This window comes from Gossypium hirsutum, chromosome D07 (genome assembly GCF_007990345.1).
Source record: "Gossypium hirsutum isolate 1008001.06 chromosome D07, Gossypium_hirsutum_v2.1, whole genome shotgun sequence".
In the NCBI taxonomy this organism is placed as follows: Eukaryota; Viridiplantae; Streptophyta; class Magnoliopsida; order Malvales; family Malvaceae; genus Gossypium; species Gossypium hirsutum.
Genome location: NC_053443.1, coordinates 5,063,126 through 5,086,162, shown reverse-complemented (window position 1 = coordinate 5,086,162; position 23,037 = coordinate 5,063,126). Strand labels below are relative to the sequence as shown.

The window sequence follows — 23,037 nt, the reverse complement described above, 5'->3', positions numbered from 1 at the left end:
TTAATTTTAAAAATTCAAAATTGAAAATTAATGACGTAATTATAAACAAATGGTGTTAGCATATTTTATTTTATATCTCAAGTCATTAAATATTCAAAAGAATTTAAAATAATTAAAAAGTGGTTAAAATTCTTTAAAATTAAAAAAAAGTTAAATTATTAAAAAGTATAAAAAATCATAAAAAAATTAAACCACAACCTTTGACTCTGTCCAACTACTTCCTTGAGTTATCCTTAACAATAAGATTATTTCGATAAAACTTATCATTTATATCTTTTATATTTTACGATTTAAATGATATTATATTACTCATCTATCAAAAGGTGACATGTGGCCTATACAATTCAAAGTTAGAGAAAGGAGTATATAAAACCTATATCTATTTTTTAATAATTTAATGTCACGTCAATATTTTTATCTTAAAAAAATTAAATTCTAATAAAATTGTTGAAATTTAGAATTAAATTGCTGAAAAGAGATAATAATTATGTTTCTTACAATCCTTTCCCCTTCCTAACGTGTGAGTAAAGCTTTGGCCTTTTTGTGGCTCAAAAGGATTAATTGCTCTGTTAGTGCTTGAAATTTTTAATTTGAGGCTTTTTTTGTTTTAAACAAATTTTTTATTTTGGACTTTGACCTCAATGATTTTACATTTTATTTCGATCCTATTAATAAAAATTTTGGCTCTCATTCACCATTTCTCTCACCTCAAACCTCATTTATATCTCTTCCATTGGGTCCCATTTCTCATCATTTTTCTCCTTTTTAACCTCTCGAATAGAATGACTTCCCGTCCAAACAGACAAGGCCAACTGTCTTGAATCTTCGCCACACTCTCCTACACATCACTTCTAAACGTCAATAAAACTTGAAATTGCTAATTGTTGAATAAAATTTTTAACCCATATAATAGATATGTTAAAATTTAGTATGGCATTATTGATCATATCACTGTTAAATAAAATATGAAAAAGTTAAAAGTACTTTTTAATAAATACTTAAATTTTCATTTAAACTTAATTATATCTTCTGATCATCATCTCTTAACAACAACACTAAAATTTTTTAATTTAAGATTCTCAAAAACCTTAAGGAACAAATTGCACTTAATAAAAACAATTTTCTTTTTCATTTTTGTTGGAAGTGGTACATCTTCTATGGTTGATTGAATAGTGATAAAAGGAGACCGCCTCTGTACTTCGAAGGAAGAAATAAAAAAACTGCACCGATTGTAGCCAACAAATGATTTTTTTTCCATCTGTTTTTCATGCCTGAGAACCGTGGCAAAGCTAAAAAAAATTTTATCGTAAAAATAAAATTTTATTATTTTAATAGATTATACCTTTATAAATTTTAAAAGATTAAATTAAATTTTTATTATTTTTAAGGAAAGTAAAGTATAATTTTATTATTACTAATTTAAAATTTTATAAATTATAAAATATCTAAATAAAAAAAATTTAGGTACCCGGGCCCTGCCTGCCACTTGGCTCCCCCACTGGCTGAGAACTTATATTGAAGGTTTGTCAGTTCTCAACACCTTCCACCCAGTATAGTTGGTTGCTCACCAATTCCAACCCTATCACCAGTGTAGTTTCTGTTAAGTGTAGTTAGGAATAGTTTTCCTGTAGTTACATTTTTGTAGCAAAAATATCGATAAAACGGGATACTAAAACAAATCGATATTAATATGTAGTAGTTTTAATGAATATATGATATATCCATCAATACGATACTAATTACTTCGTTTGAATAAAAATAATGTACTATACATTAAATATATTTTTGTAAAAATAATCAAATTTATCTATTCATTTGAGTCTAAATTATTTGTAAAATTATTTGAATCTATGTTCTAAACAAGTCTTCAGCTTTTGAAAAGTAAGGTAGGGCAGGAGTCGACAATGGTGAAATCAAACTCGAAAAACTTCTCATTTCATATCCAAATTTGAGTGCACAAACAGAGCATGTAAAATAAACAATCCTTGCATAGATGGGTTGAAACCTTCCGCCAAATTTCATCACACTTTCCATTTACGATGAAACCCAATAAATAATTTGCAAGAAAATTTAGAAAAATCATTCTTTCTCTAACCAAAACATTAATTAGGCATTATTAATTTTCAATCTATGCAAGGAAGGAGGTTTAACAAGCGGACGAACCTCCGTCTTGAAGAGAAGGAAACAAAGCTTGTCCACCGAGAAGTACAAGAATCCTCCGCCGGCGTGCGTCACAAACGACCCAAAACTCTTCCCCACTATGCAATGCCATGCCGGTCCGTACAACGCATCAAATTCCTGCATCCCCAAAAAAACATTTTTTTAGGAAAAAAAAACTCAAAACCCCCAACATCCAAAAATGTGACTGAAGAAGCAAGATTTTAGGTTTACCTTCTTAAGGCACATTGCGACCTGCGTAGGTTTGGTAATACCTGGGTTTTTAGCGTCGACTAAAGCTCTGGCTTTCCGGATAGCTCGCTCTTGCATTGCGAGAGGCATATCGGCGGATCTCAGGCGGACGTTCAAATCGATGGCCATTGCTGCTAGTTTCAATTGGTTTGGAGGAGGAGGTGGTGGCGGAGCTCTGGCGACCGGCGGCAGAGATGAAGAACGCTGGAGCCTACATTGTGAAAGATTTTTGGGTCTTTCGTCAATATTTCTTCGTCCATTATAAGAACGTTGTCTCTCCATTCACTCAAAACTAGTTGGGTGTGTTGTTTTTGAACGATGGTTGCAGGGAGGAAGGCAAGTGTCTTCAAAGTTTGAGCTTTGACTGACACTGTTTCTATTTGCTTTATTTGGACTCCAAAAAGAGACTAACTCCTGGGTTATATACGCTTTTAGTCCTTTTTGTTATTCTGAAATTCGTGATTTAATCTCTCCACTTAAATTGGGATTTCTTTTCATTTTTATTTTGTCATTAGTTCAAAATGTAATTTTACCAATATTTTAACAAATAATAATCAATACATTTAAATCGGTTTTTATGTCAAATTCTTAAGGTTGTTTTAAGAGGAATAATTTATACTTTTTAATAATATTATAAAGATGTCAATGTAAAGTAGAAAAAAAATTAAATATGAACATAAAAGGATCAAAATTAAAATTAGACCAAAATTTTTTTATTCGCAATTCAAATTTAAAAAAAGAAATAATGGGAAGTGTGACGTTACGGGGAATGAGTGCAGTGCAGGCTACAGGCTACGGATATAATAAGAGGGACTAGGCCCCGTAAGTAACCAAGCAAGACAGAGAATTATTGGATCAATTATTTTTGTCTCGAGGTTGAGGGGGGGCTTCAATTTTATTCCCATCTTCAGCAAAGGGAAAAAAGAGAGTAAAAATAAGTGGAAAATGAAGCCTTTTGGTTCCTTATAATACCAGGGGATGGTAGTTATTTGTAGCAGTATAAGAGTGAAACCATAGCTCCCAATAAAAGGAACATACATGGAAGGAAAACCGATCTCTGAGAGTGAAATCCTCACCATTTATAGCAAAGCAAAGATACACAGGTAAAGAGTTTCCATCTAATAAGATTAAAGACTTTGTTCATCAATTTCATTCATTAGTTCTATGAGGGCCAATTTCTGTACCAACCGGCCCATGCAGAGACCAAGCCACTGATACCAAGAGACAGAGGATGGTTGCAGAAAGGGTTTGGCTCGATCTCTGCAGCTGCAATTATTAAATCAGCAACATTTGCTGCCACGGCCATCAGCCTCATCACCCTATCCCCTCTTATCTTTCTTATCTTCTCTTTTGCATCTTTTGAATTTTCTTCTTCTTCTTGTAAAGCCATGAGCTTCCTTTCGGCCTCAACCCCTTGTTTCATGACGATCAAATCTGAAACAATGAAGAAAATATAACCGAATGACTCACCAAATGCAGATACGAAGCTCATCCTCTTAGCCAACTTGGCATCCAATGTTCCAATCCTCGATAGCCATAGAAAGTGGTCGAAAAAGAAATACACCATCTCTCCTGCATTAGCAAGTACAGCTAGGAACTTGAATGTTGGGGTGGCACCAGGGTTCCTTCTCAACCCATTGAAACCAGTGAGGAACCTGCCTGTTCTAAAGGCTTTTCTGCTAAGACCGGAGGAGACCTCCCATTGTTTGAACCTGTTTGCTAGGTCTGGGTGTGTGGTTTCTACTTGCCAGTTAACAAGCTTAGAGACGTATTGGAAGGTCTTCACAAGCTTGTCAATGCCATCTCTCTTGGCTAGAAAGATCACAAGCTTGTCTACTGTGTCATTCATTGTTGAGGTGGTGGTGAGGGTAAAGCTTTTTGGGTGTTGTTGATAATGATGAACCTAGTGAACACCTTATTTGATTTCTTGACATGTTTAAGGAGAGTGAGAGCCACAGGAATTTTTTGGTTTCGGGGATAATACTATGAGGGATTTGCCTTGTGGTTTTAAGCTCCTCACACTCACAGCCAGTGGTTTACTTGTTTTTTTCTGTCTTATTATATCAACAGCAATTTGGGGTGCCATGTGGACTTATTTCTTCTTCATACAGTAACACATCTTATCTACCACATATATAGGATAAGCTATTTTGTATTTGCCCAAAAGACAGCCGTGAAACACACTGACTGTGCTTCATCATGGTTGGTGTCACTGTTATAAATCCACCTACACATACGACCGGGGGGGGGGTATGCTATGGACTAAAGGTTGATTTTGCCATTTGCTGAGCAACACAGAAGATAATAAAGGAAGCACATATACTATCTTCATATACGTGATTTAAAAGGTTATACAATTTCCGGACCACGAGTGAAACATCCATGACATGGAACTGGTTCTGATCCAAACTTGAAGCACCTCTCTACAGCTGCCTCAACAATAACTTGAGGAATATATTCTTCCATTCTTCGAACTGTGTCACTGAGGTCAAGGCCTTGGGCTCCCACACCACCAGTGGCATCCACCCCAGCAATGTCAAAGGAGAGGAGAACACCATCCATGTATAAGATAACGATTGAGATGTTCGTTCCGTAAATTTAAGTAGACAATTCAAATATGATAGTGTATTCATAATAAATAATTAAATTTATCTTTATGTAATCAATCTGATTCAACAAACAAAATCTAATGGTTCAAAATTCTCTCTAGTGTGCTAGAAAAGGGATTGAGGTGAATGAAAAAATTGGATAATATATCTTTATGTCGATTCCAAACTCCTTTTAAATAATGAGCATAAGAGAGAATTAAACCACCTGTTCTGTTGATTGGCTAATTTGTAAACGCCAGCTGTAGCAAGCATGATTTAAACTTGGGAGTATGGGCTTTTCGTTTCCCTTTGTGAATGGAAGTTTTAGGGTCCTCAACCCGCATACTTCCTGAGGGCCTAGCCCTATGATTAGCCTTAAGGATCAGGGGCTCGTTTAGAAAAGTAGATAGAAGGAATACCATCCACGTTCCAACACCTCTTCTCCACGGTGTGAATTCAACACATTTCCACACAAAAGTTTATCTTCGAAAGATACGCTTTGGATCACTTTATTGTCAATTAGAGGTAAACATATGTAGGATTGGGCTTGGATTGGGCTCATATAATATATTTAAATTAATTTTAAAGTCTAGGTGCGGTTTGATTAAAAATTATATTTACTTTTTTGCTTAAATTCAACTCAATTTAAGAAAAGTAAATCTGGACCCAATCTGGCTCGTTTATATTTGATTTTTTACATTATTATTATTTAAAAATGTAATATACTAAATGCATTAACAAACGCTAATAAAAGTTTTCTAACACCTTAAAAATACATTAAAAAGTATTTATATTAAAAACACTACCATAAATATAATAAATGCTTTATTATAATAAAAAAACTCAAATAGATATAATAAATATTTTATTAAATATGATGTTTAGAATTTTATATTTTGGGTTGGGTTATTTAGTTGGGTAAGTTCTTTTTCAGGTTTTGGGGGTTTATTTGTTATTAGATTAGTGATTTAATATAAATATATAGTATTATTATTTAAAATATATAATTAATATTATATTTTATTATAACATAATATATTTGGGTCTGGTCGAACAGAGCTAACGTCGAGTCAAAAAAATCTTGCCTAAAACCTAACCCATATGAAAAATAGACCTTAAAATTTACCTAAGTCCATTTTTCGAGTCTCATATCTGTCCAAATCCTCTCATTTTTTAAGTAGATCTTTGAGTTTGAACAAATGATTTGTATCTCCAATAACCATATCACTTCCTTTCCTCAAATTTTCATACCTTTTTCGCCACCCTTCCCCCTAGATCTGTTTGGCCTATCTTCATGTTTAGTCCCATCACCATTATATATATAGTTTGATTTTGTACAAATTTATATATGAAATTTTAATTTAATCTAATATTTCTCACAAATTATTAACATAATTATTGATGTAGCACATATATACAAACATAATTATATTTATCAAATATAAAAATAAATTTTTTTTTAAATTTATATAATTAAATCAAAATTAAAATTTTATTTATAAACTAGTACCACAATAAAAGTTTCATATAATTATATAATTACACATGTATCAAATTACACATTAAAACAAAAATCATATACAAATTTAAAATTTATCCCTAAATTTTTTTAACTCAATTTAATATTATTATGCATACACATGCACATCTATTTAGAACTTATAGTAGTGCCATAATTATATGACATATATATATTCGTACTTAATTGATGGGGGAAGGCACAAGTGGGCTACCAAAATAGTAAAACAAACCAAAACCATGTAGTTTGTATATCCCACATGCGCACGCCACGAAGACTTTAGTGTTATAAAGTTGACCCTCCAATCATCACACCGCCCCCCAGTTGAGACACTACCACCCACTCTTTTTATTCTTCTAAATTCCAACTTGCAGGGACTACTTCAAAGTACTACGACTCCGAGTAGCCTTTCTTTTATTTTCTGGATTTATGATCACTAATCTAAAATTTAAGTAAAATTTAGATCACCTATTTGTAATCTAGTTAGGCCTTACCAGTTGGATGCGTGTAGGTCTTGTAGTGGGGTTCGTCAGAGGAGCTTGTAAGAGTAGTTTGTGGTTTTAGTTTGTATATACAAGAAGTTCGCATATGGGGTAGACTAGAACAGTACACGTACCCAACATGCATAAAACTTATCAAAAATGTCAATTTCATGAACAATAATCATGTGTATAAATATGACTATAATAATATTTTTGTTTTTTAGTGTAAAATCTATGAAAAGATATTTAAATTTAAAATTAAATTAAAAGAAAAATCATCCATTAGTCAAGTTGCAGGCAAAGTTAGAGGTAGGGTAGAGAACATGGTGCTATCTGCTATGCATATCAAGCACTTCATTCAGTACTGTATGACTGAAAACAGGAGGAGAATAGACTGCGCACCAATTCTGACTTGAACCAAAAGAAGGTAAGGCGTATTTAGCCAAGAATTGGTCGACTCGAGCTGGATTCCATATTTTAATAAAAGATTAGCAATTTATTTATTTTTATCATTAACTCCCAATATAAAATTTTTAGCTTCCAGTTTTATTAGCCAAAGGCTATCTCCGGAAATAGCGGTCGCTCGATTTGATTTAAAAAAATTAAAAAAATTTAAATTTTGAGTTAATCAGTCAAGTCGAATAAATAATTTGAATTTTGAGTTTGAGTCGAGTTGAATTATATATTTTGAATAACAAATTTGTGTAAATAAGCAAATTGTTTTCTCTCAACAAAAATTACAAAAATATTCAAAATAAATTTTAAAATTCAAAATATTTATAAACATTCTAAAATTTATATATATTTTTTAAAAATATAAATTTTTTTAAAAAATTATAAAAATTTTATAAAAATTTTAAAAATATTCTAAAATAATAAGTTAATTAATGATTCGAGCTTATCATATTAAGATATGTTTTTTTTATTTTTTTTACTTATATTATCTAGTATGAAATTAGTTATACTATAATAAAATTTCTAATTAAAATGTTTAACTTCTTTAATTTTATTCAATTCCATTAGAAAAAGACTCGAATCAAATTAAAATAATAAAATAAAATTCATGAACTTAATTATTTTAAAATTTTTTATTCCAATAGATTTGATCCAAAGTCGGCGTTTGCCAATAATGACAGTGACAGGATCAGGCAGCCCATGGGAATACAAGGTTGGCGGAGTACTATGTTCAGTTCCACTTGTACTAAGATCCTAAACACGATCCACATCATGCCATGTAATTTCTCCAAAATCCGACATGGCAGTTGTGGGTCCCAACCTCGAAAGAAGGATGAGGATATACGCCTCCTCTCAGAATAATTCTTCTCGGATATGCGAATATGCTTTTCCGACTCCATCCGCCATTTCCATTATTTGACTCTCGCCCTCACCTGGATTGACGGAAATATCCTCCCTTGTTTCCCACAAATCACCCTTTCGCCATTTTCCTTATTTTTTGACCGCCGTGACCCAATTGACCCTATCCTCAAAACAAATTGAAACCTAAAAAAAGCACGTTGTGGGTGGATTTGTTTATGTATTCCATACCCCGACCCTGTTGGTTTGACAAATATTTTTCTCTCCGAAAGGTTCCACATTTTTCATACGTGAAGAATTGAATAACCTACATCATTTATACTTATCCTTCCTTCTTTGCTTTATACTCAATTTCAGGGTTTAGTCCTTGTAGTCCCTCTCAAAACCCCTGGCCCCTGCCTTTATATTCGTTATTAATGTATTAGGATGTGCAAAAGGAGAAATCGCATTGGTAGCCAATTTAGTGGCTTAGAATACTGAAATAGAAAACCATAAAAAGAGAAACAGTAGCCACTGAAGTTGAGCTGCTTTTTATTTTAAGGTGATAAGGAAATTAAATTTCACTTTCATTTTCCTTTTTCTTTTTTGGTGTGAAAGTAATTGGCGAAAGAGAACATTGCATAATTTATGCATGCATAATCAGATTCTTGCCTTAGATTTAGTTGCGAAATTAGAAATTTTAGATTAAGAAGTCAAGTAATTTTTTAGGGGGACCAAATAACATTTTATCAATATTTTTGGGGGTCTAAATAATAATTTTATCAATTTTTATATGCAAATATTGAATCTCATCCAATTGACTATTAACTTAATAAAAAATTCAACTACTAACCCTTTTTAGCAGTAGGAATTGGACCACAAAGACTTTGCCTTCGCTTTTTAATAATGCTTGGCCAGTACGTTCTGATGAGGGGCAATTATGTCAGTTTAATAAAAATGAGGTGATCTAATAAACGAGGAAGTAAAATACTAATAGGAAAATAAGTAAGGGTATATTTGACAATTCAAATATTTAAATTATTATTTATGTCAAGTTTCGGAATCCTCCCTCCCGCTGCACTTGGAGCTTGAAAGTCCGTGTCCTTAACAACCGGGGAAAAGAAGAAGAGAAAAACAGAGCAGAGAAACAATAGAAGAGAATTTTTAGGAAAAAGAAAGAGAGAAATCGAAGGAAATAGCAAAGCAATCTAGTGAAGTCAGCTAAGCTCGAGGTAACGATCCATTTTCTTCCTGCTGTATTTTCCTTAATGTATCTGTTTCGTCAATATTGAAGCTGTAATTCTTGTAAATTTGTTTTTTTTATATACTTATTTTCTGGGTTCTTCTTTGAGATTGCTTTGGCGTTAGTGTTGAGGGGAACTCCCCAGGGTGGAAATTTGACCATTTGGGTTTTATTTTATTTGGAATGGTCAAAATTTGCATTGGAAACTCTGGATACCTGTTTCTTGGCGATTCTCTGTTTTTTTTTCCATGTGGAATATGTATCGACACCTGCGTTTGATGGTGTTTTGTTTGCGTTTTCAGCTGCCGTTTTTATGAACCTGTTGGATGTTTTTAAGATTCCATTGAATCCTCTGCTACGTTGCATCATTATTTGTTATGGAACTAATTTTGCTTTGGTTACAATCTATTTCATGGGTCCAGTTAATATTCTATGTTAAATTTGAGACTGTTTAATGGTTGAAAGCAATAACTGCAATTGGGGTCTTTTCTTTACTGAAGACAAGGAATATCGTTTCTTTTATAAGTTTCTAATTGAAGGACTTGTTTACACTTTGAAACTTTATTGAATTTTGACTAGAATTTCATGGACTTTTCCAGCACAGTATCTCAATTTTAGAAACTTGATATTGTTATATTTCTGGGGATTCTGAATTTTTAGCAGCATCTCAATTAATTTCTAGGAGCCATATCAACAGTATAACCTATTTTCAACCATTTGACGAATTTTAACTATTTCTGAGTGATACCCGATCAAGTATTCTCTCTTTGTTTGATTTGATTTAGAACTTTATTTATTTGTTGCTTTTTCTTTTCATTAAGTTCTGTTTTTAATTGAGCAATTATTACTTTGGAATTGTATATCAAATAACAATCTAACGTAGCTTATTGGCTGTCTGATTTTGGTGTACCAGGGGAAGTTGGAGCTCTACTTGGTCTTTTTCTTTTATTTGGGGGGAATCAAAATATATGGGTTCACAACATGAATTGCCAGCTGATAGAAGTTATAGCAAGCCTCTTGGAATTCGATTCTTGGAATACATTAAGAAAGCGAAGCTTTCCTATGAAAGTCATCAAGCCATTGTCTTGATCGTAACATTTTTCGCATACGCTAGCTATCATGCAACGAGGAAAACCACCAGCATTGTCAAGAGTGCCCTTGATCCCCAATCATCAGATGTAGGCTTGAAGTTCCCATGGAGGATAACATACCTTAGTGCTCCAGCTGAAAGCAAAGGACTTTCATGGGCTCTAGGAGATGGTTGGGCGCCCTTTAATGGATCTGATGGGACGGCCTTGCTTGGTCAACTTGATGTGGCCTTTCTTTCAGTATATGCTTTAGGAATGTACTTCTCTGGACACATGGGTGATAGAATGAACCTAAGGATCTTTCTGACAGTGGGAATGGTTGGAACTGGCTTGTTTACTTCACTATTTGGTGCTGGGTATTGGGCTAAAATCCATAGCTTTTATTACTACCTGATAGTGCAAATGATTGCTGGGTTGTTTCAATCGACGGGATGGCCTTCGGTTGTTGCAGTAGTTGGTAAATGGTTTGGGAAGAAAAAGAGAGGGCTGATTATGGGTATATGGAATGCTCACACATCTGTTGGCAACATTACTGGTTCTTTGATTGCTTCAGCACTATTGAGCTATGGATGGGGTTGGTCCTTTGTTGTGCCAGGTCTGCTTATTGCTTTCATGGGCTTGGTGGTTTTCTTTTTTCTGCCTGTTAGTCCCGAATCAGTCGGTGCTTATAGAGAAGAAGATGAAGTGGATTCACTTAGGAAGAGCGAAGAGGAAGAGGGAGTTACGGAGCCTCTATTGGGCTCAAATACGGAGCTCAAGGAAAAAGCTGTAGGGTTCATTGAGGCTTGGAAAATTCCTGGGGTTGCTCCTTTTGCTTTCTGCCTCTTCTTTGCCAAATTGGTCGCTTACACATTTCTCTATTGGCTTCCATACTACATTAGCCATACAGGTATTCTTCTTTATTTCCTTCTCCTATGCATTTCTCTATTGTAGTTTTGAATGCTGTTGATAGATAATTTGTTATACCATTTGGATATATGGTATTCCTTTAAACATGCTAAACTTGGCTGTCCATAGATGATTCATTTCTGATTAGCCTTTCTTTATTTGATCTTGCAGCGATTGAGGGTAAATATTTATCCAATGAGGCGGCTGGAAACTTGTCGACATTTTTTGATATTGGAGGGGTGCTTGGAGGAATCTTAGCTGGACACATTTCTGATCGTCTAGATGCGAGAGCCATAACTGCGGCAACTTTTATGTATTGTGCTATCCCTGCTCTGTATTTCTACCGTAGTTACGGACACGTTTCCGTGGTGATGAATGTAGCTCTCATGTTCATCTGCGGAATGTTCGTAAATGGCCCCTATGCTCTTATAACAACTGCTGTCTCAGCAGACCTGGGAACACACAGTTCATTAAAAGGGAGCTCCAAGGCATTGGCAACGGTAACAGCAATCATAGATGGAACAGGCTCTGTTGGTGCTGCAATCGGACCATTATTAACTGGTTACATCTCTGCGGAGAGCTGGAGCGCGGTTTTCACAATGCTCATGGGAGCAGCACTAGTTGCAGGGCTACTGTTGACAAGGCTTGTAGTGGCCGAGGTGGCAGCTAGGATTTCCGAATCAAGGTCACAAGGAGGATCACAAACAGGATCTGAAGCTCCAGAACTGGATGTATGATTGATTTTGTAGGGGCAACATAAGCTCCACCTGTATAAATAGTGTGTGATTTTCATATTTTTCTTTGCTGTAGTTATAAAATGAAGAGAGGAAAAGCTTTCTTTATGACTTGGCAAGGAGAAGATTTTTTTAGCCTTCTCCATGATTCTAGTTATGATTACCGTGGAGTTTTTATTTTTATTTTTTATTATAGGAATTATTTGGAGGGAGAAGTTGGAGTAAAAGAAAATAGAAGAGTAATGAGAGAGGATTTTCTCTGCCAATCTGTATGTACATTCTGTATGTTACACTATATTAATTGATGAAGGCATCATTCAATGCTGTTGCTTATTAAAAACTTCACCTCTACTTTTGGCATATCCTTGCCAGTTTTTTGCACTTGCTTTTGGATAATAGTGTAAACATTGAAGTTATTCTTTGATTATATTTGTTCTTTTTGACGAGTTTCTTCTCTTTTTTTTTCTTGCGTTTCCCGCAAAAATTAACTGCTCGTTTTATTCTCAGATTTTTCTTTAGAAAAAAGGAAAGAAATTGTCGGTGAATTGCGAAAACTCGTCATAGCATTTTCTTCATCTTCTTTAGATCGAATCAGGTTTCGTGTTCTTTTCATCCTATATATCTTTTATTCACTTAAAATATCTATAAATTCTTACATTTAGCTTCTCGAATCTATCAATTTTTGATCTTTATGGAAAAAATTTTAATATCTCCAATTCGATAACTGTTCTTGCTCCCATTTCCATTCAGTTCCCTAATTTTATTTGGTCCTCCATATTCTTTCGGTTTTCAGTTTTTATTTATGGCAATTAGGATGAGATTTTTTATGAATGTTAAATGGTATAAACTTCTTCTTTAATTGTAATATAGATCATTCCCTGAATACAATTTTGCTTTTTCTTGGTGGTCATTCAATATAGTTATGCTTTATATGGTGGCTGTTTCATATTCCATCTACATATGTCTTCTTTAAAAGGAACCAATTAATGAGGCAAGAAAAGGAAATGATCTTTTAGAAGCTGAAAATTTGTCATAAAAGAATTCAAGAAATTCTACTATTTGTTCTTTTTTCCCCTTTTGTTGGTTATATCTGGGCATGTTTTTTCAGGTTCGTATGGTTGCAAAGTAGCCTCAGTAATTGACTTCATTACCATTGATTGTGCCGATTTCGAAGTTTGCTATTATTGCCCAGTGATTAGTTATGTTTACTTGGTTCTAATGAAAACCAGCAAGTTCGTTTTTGGTGGAAAAGTTGTGTTTGTCACCAATGGGTGTGAACTACTTGGTGATCTCAGCGTTCTCTACAGCTTTAAGCTTTATAGCTCTTCGACTTCGGACAGAATTTTCACTGGATAAACTTCAAACTGATGGGTTAATTACTGGGAATTTTATTCATACGGAAAATGTCAACCATGTACTTGAGCTTCTTTTGGGTTCTTACTCCATGGCTCTGCTGGCAAATTTTGTGCTCAATGTATTTATTCTAGTCATCCTTACTCTAAAGGTTGGTTTAGTCTGTTTCCATGAGCCTTTTAAGTATTAATGATTTTGAAAATTTAAATTTATAATGAGAGCTGATAACTGTTATCTGTCTTAAGACATTACTCTGATATGAAGCAGCTATATGCTGACATAGTTTTGCAAGATAAATGACGTTGTCAAAATTATTTATTACATTGGAAGAATCATTTGAAATTCTGAACACTCTGAAACCAGTTTGATACTTTGATTCCAAGGCCTGGCTATAAACAAAAGCTGTGGAAATGTGAAGCATATATGTCAACTTTTGATAATTGTTTGAAGTTCTCATGATTCGATTTACAAGTGCTCCATGTCTGAAATTATGAAAATGAACTTCAGCTAGGTTCTTGCTAATTAGTGGGTTTTTGTTATCCATTTCCTAAGTAAATTTGTTTTTGAGCTTTGAAGAAATAGGCAGGTTCATTTTGGAGTTTATATATCTAAGAGTAATTATTTATTGTGATAGTAAATTTATGCTGTCGTACTTTAACCTTGTTTCACTCTTTGGCGGTTCCTTCTTCCATGTGCAGACTGTATTCTTTGGTCAGTTATACCCTTTAGAAATTCGGAAATTAATAGAACGCATTATCAACTATGTTATCTACAAGGTAAATGTTTTAACTGATTTAAACAATATTAACCTGTAATGGATGGTTTCCTGGATTTCTGATATGTTTAGTCTGTATATCCTTTAGGCATATGAACACGCTATTTCCTTCTTTCTTATATTTAGAGAGTATGGTTATGGAGAGTAAATTTGATGATGCAGAAAACTGACAGAGATGACAGTGCTTAGGGCAGATTTAAATTGAGGAAGTTCTTAGTGCTCTTGGTAAAAGGTTTAATTGAAGATTTGATTGTGAATAGTTACATTTTATTGGACAGGCAAAGGCTTAAGTTTTTCTAGGGTTTTAACACAACTATTAATACTTTAATGAGGAATAGATACTTTTTGAGTTGATGAGTATTGGTCTCTTGTATCAGAATGTCATCATATTGGGCTTCTTGATGGCTGGAGACCACCTGGTGAAAATTGAACTACCAGCTGTTGTGAATTATTTTTGGTCTGGCTCACCATTTGGATTCCTGAGACAGTATTCAGGATAGGGTCCCTTTGTTCAATTATATTTGGTTTCTTGAGGAGGTATATTAAGCTGCTGAAGTTAGGTTTGTACAATTCGTGATTACTAACTTTGATCACCATTTATTTTCTCACCAAATAAGAATAGTATCTTTCCCTCGGTCATGGCTCATCTCAAGGGCCACTTTGTGGTCAACCTTAGATATGCTGAATGCTGATGGTTTTGCAATATGATGGATACACCAAAGGATGGGTGGATTGTAAACTTCATTGTTTGTGTGAGGGTGTAAGAGAACTCTTTATTTTTGTTATAATGCATAAGGAATATTTCTTTGACTAAAGTATTGGATGGAAGATGCATATGGATAAATGAGGATATACGTGGTTTTCAGAGAATGCCAACCTAGTCAGTAGAATAAAGAGAAAGGAAAGAGAGGAAAGCCCCTTGAGGAAGAAGAAGATCAATTTACACTTCTTTGATTAAATTATCAGTCTGTTTGCTTGTAGAAACCTCATGGTCCTCTTGGATATATTACAGGAAATCAGCATACCATCCCCAAGATTTCTTTTTCTAGCTCTGTATCTGTAGTGTATGACAATAGGTACTACTGTATTGGCAGCTGAATTGATTAATTGAACTAAATATGTTGTGTGGGTTGGCATAAGTTGTTTGTGGTTGAATTGCTGATACTTTCTTATGGTGAAACTAAATCAGGGTTGAAATTGGTAAATATTTGGGACTATTTTCATCTTAAGTTCTCTTACATGCTTTCAAGGTTTTTTCTTTCCTCTTCTTTCTTTTCGCTAATTCTGATATGTATATTGGTGGATATTGCACAGGGGACCTTTTTACCATTAGTTATTCCACCAACAATAATCCAAGCAGGTCTTTGGTTAATCTGGTTGGCTGTTATATGTTGTCTAAAGGTATACTATTTGTGATGGAAATCTTGTTTTTAGCTGAGGATGGAAGAGATTGAATTTGAATTGCTTCTTATGTATCCTAACATTTTCTTGAGCACACACTACAGATGTTTCAAGCTTTGGGCAGGGATAGACTTGAGCATTTGAATGCATCTCCTTCTGTTACACCGTGGGCATACTTTCGTGTCTTTTCAGTGTTTCTCTTTGTCCTATCTTTCAGTTTCTTCTGGTATTGCTCTATGTCTTGTACTTATGTGAATTAGGAAATACATCCATAAACAACATCCCTTCTTTTTCTTTTCGTTTTTTTAAAATTACTATAGAATGAATAGCATTATCATACTTTTAGAATGCATGGCAGCATTAGAACTCAAAGGCTATAATGATGTTAGTTATTTTTTAATAGGAATATGAATTCTGTTGTCGATGCCTCTATTTTGGTGGCCGGGACTTACTGCCACTCTGAACACCAAAAGAAGAATAGAAAGATGGGATTGAAAATATTATTGAAGCCTGTACAGTATTTTGAAGTTATCTTACACAAATAACCTTGTTTATCGGATAGGTCCCAACTCTAAAGTGCCTTAAAGTGAACAGTAGCTTCAGAATTGTACTTCTTTGTTTCTATCTGTCTAAACTAAATAGTGCCTTTAGAGTGCAATTCCATGGCGTTAATTTTGGTGATTCTAAGCTTAAGGCAAACAGTATAGTACAAAAACTTGTTCCTGCGTTGCGGGTAGTGGAGTTTCTGCTTTTTATAATTTGGAAGAAGGCAGTTTGGCTTCGCACAAGTTAATAAATATGTGAAATATCCTTGTTTTTTTTGTGGGTGCACTCAGGATAGGGCTAAGCTTTGTGCTATACAAAACACTGAATCCGTCTACGTTTCTGCTGTTGTTTTTTGAGCCTCTCAGTATTACTTTTGAGACCATGCAGGTATGCTTGATATATACATGTGCAGTTTTTATGATAAATGCAATCATTCTAGAAGTTATGTAACACTTTTTGTTGATAAAGTTATATAATACTATTATTCAGTGAAAATATTGGATCCTGGTTTGATTAGGTGGCTTTGTTATATATGGTATTCTATACAGGCAATTTTGGTTCATGGGTTTCAGCTGCTTGAAATATCATTCCATGCAGTGGGCAACACTGTAGATTGCCAAAGATCAAAACTATTTGATTTATCAGTTGCAGGTATTTCTGCTCTTTTTTTTTTGGCATGGATATAAGTACTTTGTTTGTTGATAGGTTGGCTGGATGTTCTCATACTTGATGGTTCTCTACTTTAGAATGTCATGACTTGAAGAGTTTTGTTTCCTGAGATGGCTAAGCAAGTGAGCAATAAATCAAAGGGATTTCATTGTATTGTTCTCATTATATTATCATCTCCATTCTCATTAACATAATCCTTGTTACTATAGTTTTTCATATATACTAGGTAAGGACATATGAATAAATGGAGAAAGCTGAGGCACCTGTTCTTGTATTTGTGAATGTGATCTATTCTTCAGTATCCATACGACTTGGAGCTATTATGTTCAAGTCTTTCAGATTGCAACATTTTATGCCTTCTGGTTATTTGCAATTTCGTTCATGCTTCTTGTTAAATTTTTTCTAGGCTTGCAGGTTTCATCATATTTGTCCTCTAGTAAATCTTAAGTTCTTTGCATTCCTTTACTATGTGACATTTTCCCCCTTTTAGAATGATTGTTATTTTCTTATTTATTATCTGGCTGAAAAGGGCGAGGTTCCTTGTTGTTAGCCTTCTGTTTGTTCCCTGCACTTTCTTCCTCTTATTTTCTTTTGATGATTGCACCTACAGGTTCGTTTTGGGAATGGAAGGGGATTCTTATTCGCAATCTAGGTTTCTTCCTTGACTTGGCAACACTGATAATGGCAGTTGGCCATTATGTGCTTATTTGGTGGCTTCATGGCATGGCATTCCATCTAGCAGATGCAGTTCTTTTCTTGAATATACGCGTAAATATTCCATTGTATTTGGAGCATTTTACAGCCCAATATTGATAATTTGACATCCCAATACATGTTCCTTCTGTTCACCAATTCAACTTTTTTGAGCAGGCATTGCTAACTGCAATTGTGAAACGAATAAAGGGATTTATCAAATTGAGAATGGCACTAAGTGCTCTTCATGCGGCACTTCCTGATGCAACATCTGAAGAGATACAGGCATATGATGATGAATGTGCCATATGTCGGGTATGCTTTTGTTTTTTTAATTGTTTCCTTTCTGGTTTCCGTTGATTTCTTAATGTCTAACTAACTTTGCCTAAGCTCAGGAATCTATGGCCAAGGCTAAAAAGCTTCATTGTAATCACCTTTTTCATCTTTCTTGCTTGAGATCTTGGTATGATTATATGCTACTATCAAATTCGGTTTGTGTATTTGCTATGTGTGCAGCTGAACCTAATGCTGGATATTAATATACCATGCCAGGTTGGACCAAGGCTTAAATGAAGCTTACTCATGTCCAACATGTAGAAAGCCACTTTTCCTGGGCAGAACTGAAAATGAGGTGAATTCCCGTCAAATAAATTCTGGGCTTGATCGGCAAAATATGCCTGGTCACACTTTAGCTACCGGAGTATTCCCAAATCAAATGCAGAACCCAGTGGAGGGCAGCCCTTGGAGGTTTGGTTCCTTTAAATTAGTCTCCCTAGCTTGCCTTGAAATAACAGTGTGTTGTACTTTCATTTTGAACAATCATTTAATCTAGAAGTTAGTATTAAAGTATGATTCATTTAGTGCCCTGAGTATCACTGGAATTCTTTCGTTGTGCCTTGAATAGTTTATGGATTTTCTGTTAGTGAGGGTCAAAGGTGGTTTGCCCCAGCTTGTTTTGAAATAACCATGTGTTGTACCTTCTGTTTGAACGTTGTACCTTCTGTTTGAACAATCATTTAGAAGTTCGAATTGAGATGGGAAACTTTTACTCTTGATCCTGATTACAAAGGAATTCTTTTATTTTTTGGGTAATAAGTAGTTCATTTATTGTTAGGTAGGGTTAAACTGGTGGTCTGCCTCCTTTCTTTCTCAAGGAAGGAATTAATTTAGGTTTGGGGGAATGGTAGGTGGGATTTTGATGGACTTCAACTCCATTAGCAGCAAACTGCTGCCCTACATCTGCTGCTGTTATCACTCCATATCCATGTCCTTAAAGAGAAAGGTTCCTCTGGTTTTAGAAAGAAGTAAATTGCATCGCATGCATTATTTCTTCTGTTGATGCAGGAGTCAGAAGGGAGATGGCAACTTTCAGATGCCTAAGATATAATGTTTGTTGCAAACCCAAAATTGATTTTGGAAGTGAGTTGGAAATTCTTGTTCTCTTTGTTGTTCTTCAGGATGCTTATTGATATATATTATTTGGTTTTTGTAGGAGTGCAGGACTGGATTCTGGATGGCCGCATTCTTGGCCAACCCAGAGTGTTGATGGAGAAGGTCCTTCTACCGGTGTTGGATCTGTCGGACTTGGGAGAGTTCATATGATGATGAGGCATCTTGCATCTGTCGGAGATACTGCTGTTGAACATACTGATTGGAGCCCCTGGTCCATGAATCCGTCTCAGGCCGCTGCATCTGTTTCATCAGTTCCACCAAATGTCGGTGGAAGATACCCTGGAAATGCTGGCAGTTTACGTATGAGGACTACCCCAAGTACAGGAAATGGCAACATAGCAAACATACTTGCTATGACTGAGACTGTATGAGAGGTTTTGCCACATATCCCAGATGAGATGATTATTCAGGTATGGTTAGGATTTAATATGACAATTAAGATTTTTAGCTTGCAGATTTTACTCGGTTCAGTCGAGTGTGGTTTTTCATTTGTTAAAAGATAAAAGGAAAAGGAAAATTATTCTAGGGAAGGAACAGCTTAGCTAATTGAATTTATTGTTTATTATAATTATAAGAAATGATGTAATTTGACATTGGAAATTGCAGGACTTGCAGAGAACAAATTCTGTTACTGACACAGTGAATAATCTTCTTCTCCAAATGTGATGATGTGCTGTATCCTTGGACACATGCTTCATCCATTCTAGTTCATTAACAAATATCCTGGTCTTTTAGCATATGTGATGCTGATGCCAATGGCAATGCCAACCTTTGTGAGGTTGTTGGGATCAGAGAATGGCCGGTTCCTCTTATATAAATATATGATGATGGTTGGTTGCGTGAATATGAAGGCAAGGTTGGTGAATCAGATGGTGTTATGGATAGAAAAGAAAGTATTGAGAAGTTAACAGTTGTATTGGTTTTTGTTGTTGTTATTGTTTTAATGTGAAAAATAGAAGTTGGTGATCAGCAATGAGTACGAGGGTTGGCGTTGGTAATGCCATTCACATTGGTCTTGAATCTCGATCCTACCACAGCTGAAGCAGCAAAAGGAGAGAGAAAGGCGTACATTGTTTTGTTAGATGTTTGTATGAGAATGGTGGCAGTGGATCCGAAACTCTCAACTTTACTTTGGGTTTTAAGTAGTATTGTAACTACACCCACAAGTTTAATAAAAATAAAGCAGGCTTTTGATCTTGCATTTACTGAAATTCGATTAGTAGTACTTTAACACACCCACAAGTTTATTTCCTATGTTTGAGAGTAGACTAGATTAGGCAGGGCTACAGAGTTGAAGTGGACAAGTTGGCAGTAAAAAAGGTAGTTTTGTCGACCCAAGATCCGGGGATTGTTAACAGTACGAAAAAACATCAACGTAGTAATTGTAATAAATAAAATAATGATTGTCGGTAATTGTTGTGGTGAATGTAGGAGGGGTGGTCATAAAAGCAGGCGACAATTGAATTGGAATTTGCTCTCCATATGGGAAAATGTTGCATTTTGTAATCCTCCATTACTGTTCTACTCTTGTCATTCGTGAATGTGCCTTTTTTGACTACATCCATTTCGTCTACAATTTTGCTTCACAAATCACTAAGCAATTAACATGAGTTACACGCACGCCAATGAAAATATTTATATATATATACTTGCAATAAAAGTTTGATGGTGCTGCTGGAGCTCTCTCCTTTGGTAGGGTAAAGGGTCTAAGTTTCTGGGGGCGGCATTTAGTTGCCTCTCATGCTCTTAGACAGTCAGTCTCACCCACAGCAATCATCTGCCTTTCATGCAATAGTCTGCCATTTATATTTATTCAAAATACCACCAAAAGAAATTTTTACTTACCAACTAGATTTAATTCCGAATCCGATCATGTCTTGTCTATTCTTCTTCATCTTTGTGTGCCTGGCCATGCATGCATGCAATGCACGACATCTTGGAGTAGTCATGGACGACAATGATGTATCCAATAAGAAACATCTTTTTTCTACCAAGGTAAACCTTTCTTCTCTCACTACTAATACCCTTAATTGATTTGTGTTTCTTATTTGGGATTTGTTATACATAATTGCAGGTGATGGGAAGTGTTAAACGGCTGAACAAGGAGCAACCGACAGAAACATCAGTTAAAAGCATAGTTTTCCATGAGAGGAAGGGCAGAGAAGAAAGGTCAAAGACAGCAGTAGGTGTTTCAGCTTCGGGCAAGGAGTTGGATGAACGTAGTGGGTTTTTCTCTGATTATTCCAGACCTAGAACACGCCCTCCTTCTCACAATTGAACTGTTGCCTCCATTGTTATTACTTACACCATACTATTATTTGTTTTCTAAGCTCAGTTCTTATATGTAACTAACATATATAGCACGCCTGCACTGCCCCTCATTAACTTAATACTATTACTTTCCATTTTATTATCCATCATTACCCTTTCTTTTTTTAATTAGCTCCTGCAAATGAGGGTGATGCTTAGGGCAACAAGAGTCAATCACATAACTATAACTCCCATCTAAAATATGAATTTTGAAATCACATTTAATTTTTTTTTAAGATCACCTCCAAATTTAATGATTTTTTTTATGTGTCTTCTAATTTACTCTTAGTTTCTAGGAGCTATTGATAATTACGATGCCAACTAAGTAATATTTGAATTATATAAATTTAAATACTTTTTTTAAAATTCATGTCTTATTTTTTTATATAATATCTAAAATTATCTATAGTCTCTTTAATCTACGAATAGGAGGATAATGCGTTTCAACGCAGTTAAATCTACCTCCTCTTACACTGACAATAATATTCGTATCAATTGAATTAAGATTTAATCAGCTGAAAAATAAATTTTAAAATCTTAAATCTACATTAAAATGAGGAGAAAATTAAAATGGATATTATGACTAATAAAACACATGCAAATAATATATTAATGAATATGTAGAGCTTTTATACGGTTTACCGATTAATAATTTCTTCCTCAGTCTCTCACGAGAATATAAACTATTTTTGCTCATTTCTAAAAAGTAAGCTTAATTTAATTATGTTTTAAAGATAAAGTGTGCAGAAAATGGGATTAAATGTGAATAATTTTGGTTTACAAGATTGCCTCCAAATCCAAGGAGACCATTTCCATCCCTTCCTATAACCAATACACCAAAATGAAGGGGACCAACGGCTATGCTTTATAATTTATTAATTAAGTTTAGACTTTAGAGATTAATTGTAATTAATTAAGGTAAGAAGTGTTTGGAATCCCCAAAACCAAAATGAAGATCTCCTCCCTCATCTCAATACACTGCGGGACCACTTCTGTCACGTGCCACAATCTCCTCCGACCAGACAAATATACATATATATATGATTTTGGAATGAATAAATGACCCACTCCAAATGACAAAAAAGATGTTAATACAAAATATTGCTGGACGCCTCTTGTCATGAAAAGCATCACTACGAAATGTTACACTAAATTCAATTTTGTTCGAATTTTTTAAACACGTCGATCCTTTCTTTTATGATAAAGGGACATTGAACACGAAACAAGAGGAATCATTAGTTATTACTTTATTGAACCATCATCTTAAAACTTTTAGCCTTAGTCACTTTCTGAATCATATTCATATATAGTGTATAACTTAACATTTTTGTATAACAATTAATATTATGTGTGGAAAATAAAACGAAAAACTACGGCTCAATTCACTATCCTTTGTTAAGACCTATGGGTTAAAAGTACAGTTTCTATGGGGCGTAGGCCTCTTAAAAGGAGTGTAAAGGTAGAAGGGAGCTTGATTCAAGACTCACCTGTCTAGTAAGGACGAAAGTCAGCTTTAGTGATCCGATTATGCCGAGTGGAAGGGTCGTCGCTCAACGGATAAAAATTATTCTAGGGATAATAGGCTGCTCTTCCC

General features: G+C 34.6%; 5 protein-coding genes across 8 annotated transcripts; 3 read left to right on the top strand and 2 right to left on the bottom strand.

Annotated features, from left to right (window-relative positions):
* Nucleotides 1–191: 191 nt before the first annotated feature.
* LOC107953638 (dynein light chain, cytoplasmic) lies at nt 192–2,691 on the bottom strand. Of its 2 annotated transcripts, XM_016889006.2 has the most exons (4): nt 2,392–2,691; nt 2,164–2,298; nt 1,469–1,579; nt 192–838 (listed from the first exon to the last, which is right to left on the bottom strand). In XM_016889006.2, exons 1-3 carry the CDS (start codon nt 2,689–2,691, stop codon nt 1,565–1,567), a joined length of 450 nt encoding a protein of 149 aa, XP_016744495.2. In that variant the 3' UTR covers nt 192–838; nt 1,469–1,564. The 2 variants fall into 2 exon arrangements, with proteins under 2 accessions (XP_016744495.2, XP_016744494.2); XM_016889005.2 differs by lacking the exons at nt 192–838; nt 1,469–1,579 and having other exon boundaries at nt 1,909–2,298.
* Nucleotides 2,692–3,467: 776 nt separating this feature from the next.
* Nucleotides 3,468–4,258, bottom strand: LOC107953637 (peroxisomal membrane protein 11B). The gene has a single exon (XM_016889004.2). It carries the CDS (start codon nt 4,256–4,258, stop codon nt 3,572–3,574), a length of 687 nt encoding a protein of 228 aa, XP_016744493.1. The 3' UTR covers nt 3,468–3,571.
* A 5,098-nt stretch (nt 4,259–9,356) lies between these two features.
* LOC107953640 (putative glycerol-3-phosphate transporter 1) lies at nt 9,357–12,584 on the top strand. The gene is made up of 3 exons (XM_016889007.2): nt 9,357–9,523; nt 10,448–11,511; nt 11,682–12,584. The coding sequence occupies exons 2-3, from the start codon at nt 10,503–10,505 to the stop codon at nt 12,245–12,247; spliced, it is 1,575 nt and encodes a 524-aa protein (XP_016744496.1). The 5' UTR covers nt 9,357–9,523; nt 10,448–10,502; the 3' UTR covers nt 12,248–12,584.
* Nucleotides 12,585–12,634: 50 nt separating this feature from the next.
* Nucleotides 12,635–20,344, top strand: LOC107953639 (E3 ubiquitin protein ligase RIN2). Of its 3 annotated transcripts, none has more exons than XM_041097171.1 (13): nt 12,635–12,839; nt 13,353–13,748; nt 14,296–14,373; nt 15,687–15,773; nt 15,878–15,999; nt 16,610–16,706; nt 16,868–16,970; nt 17,599–17,756; nt 17,859–17,996; nt 18,077–18,144; nt 18,234–18,428; nt 19,026–19,100; nt 19,174–19,308. In XM_041097171.1, the coding sequence occupies exons 2-12, from the start codon at nt 13,512–13,514 to the stop codon at nt 19,066–19,068; spliced, it is 1,326 nt and encodes a 441-aa protein (XP_040953105.1). In that variant the 5' UTR covers nt 12,635–12,839; nt 13,353–13,511; the 3' UTR covers nt 19,069–19,100; nt 19,174–19,308. The 3 variants fall into 3 exon arrangements, with proteins under 3 accessions (XP_040953105.1, XP_040953103.1, XP_040953104.1); XM_041097169.1 differs by lacking the exon at nt 19,026–19,100 and adding an exon at nt 19,740–20,344 and having other exon boundaries at nt 12,653–12,839; nt 19,174–19,543; XM_041097170.1 differs by lacking the exons at nt 14,296–14,373; nt 19,026–19,100 and adding an exon at nt 19,740–20,344 and having other exon boundaries at nt 12,705–12,839; nt 19,174–19,543.
* Nucleotides 20,345–20,536: 192 nt separating this feature from the next.
* LOC107953642 (uncharacterized) lies at nt 20,537–21,505 on the top strand. The gene is made up of 2 exons (XM_016889008.2): nt 20,537–21,128; nt 21,208–21,505. The coding sequence occupies exons 1-2, from the start codon at nt 20,874–20,876 to the stop codon at nt 21,409–21,411; spliced, it is 459 nt and encodes a 152-aa protein (XP_016744497.1). The 5' UTR covers nt 20,537–20,873; the 3' UTR covers nt 21,412–21,505.
* The last annotated feature ends 1,532 nt before the right edge of the window (nt 21,506–23,037 follow it).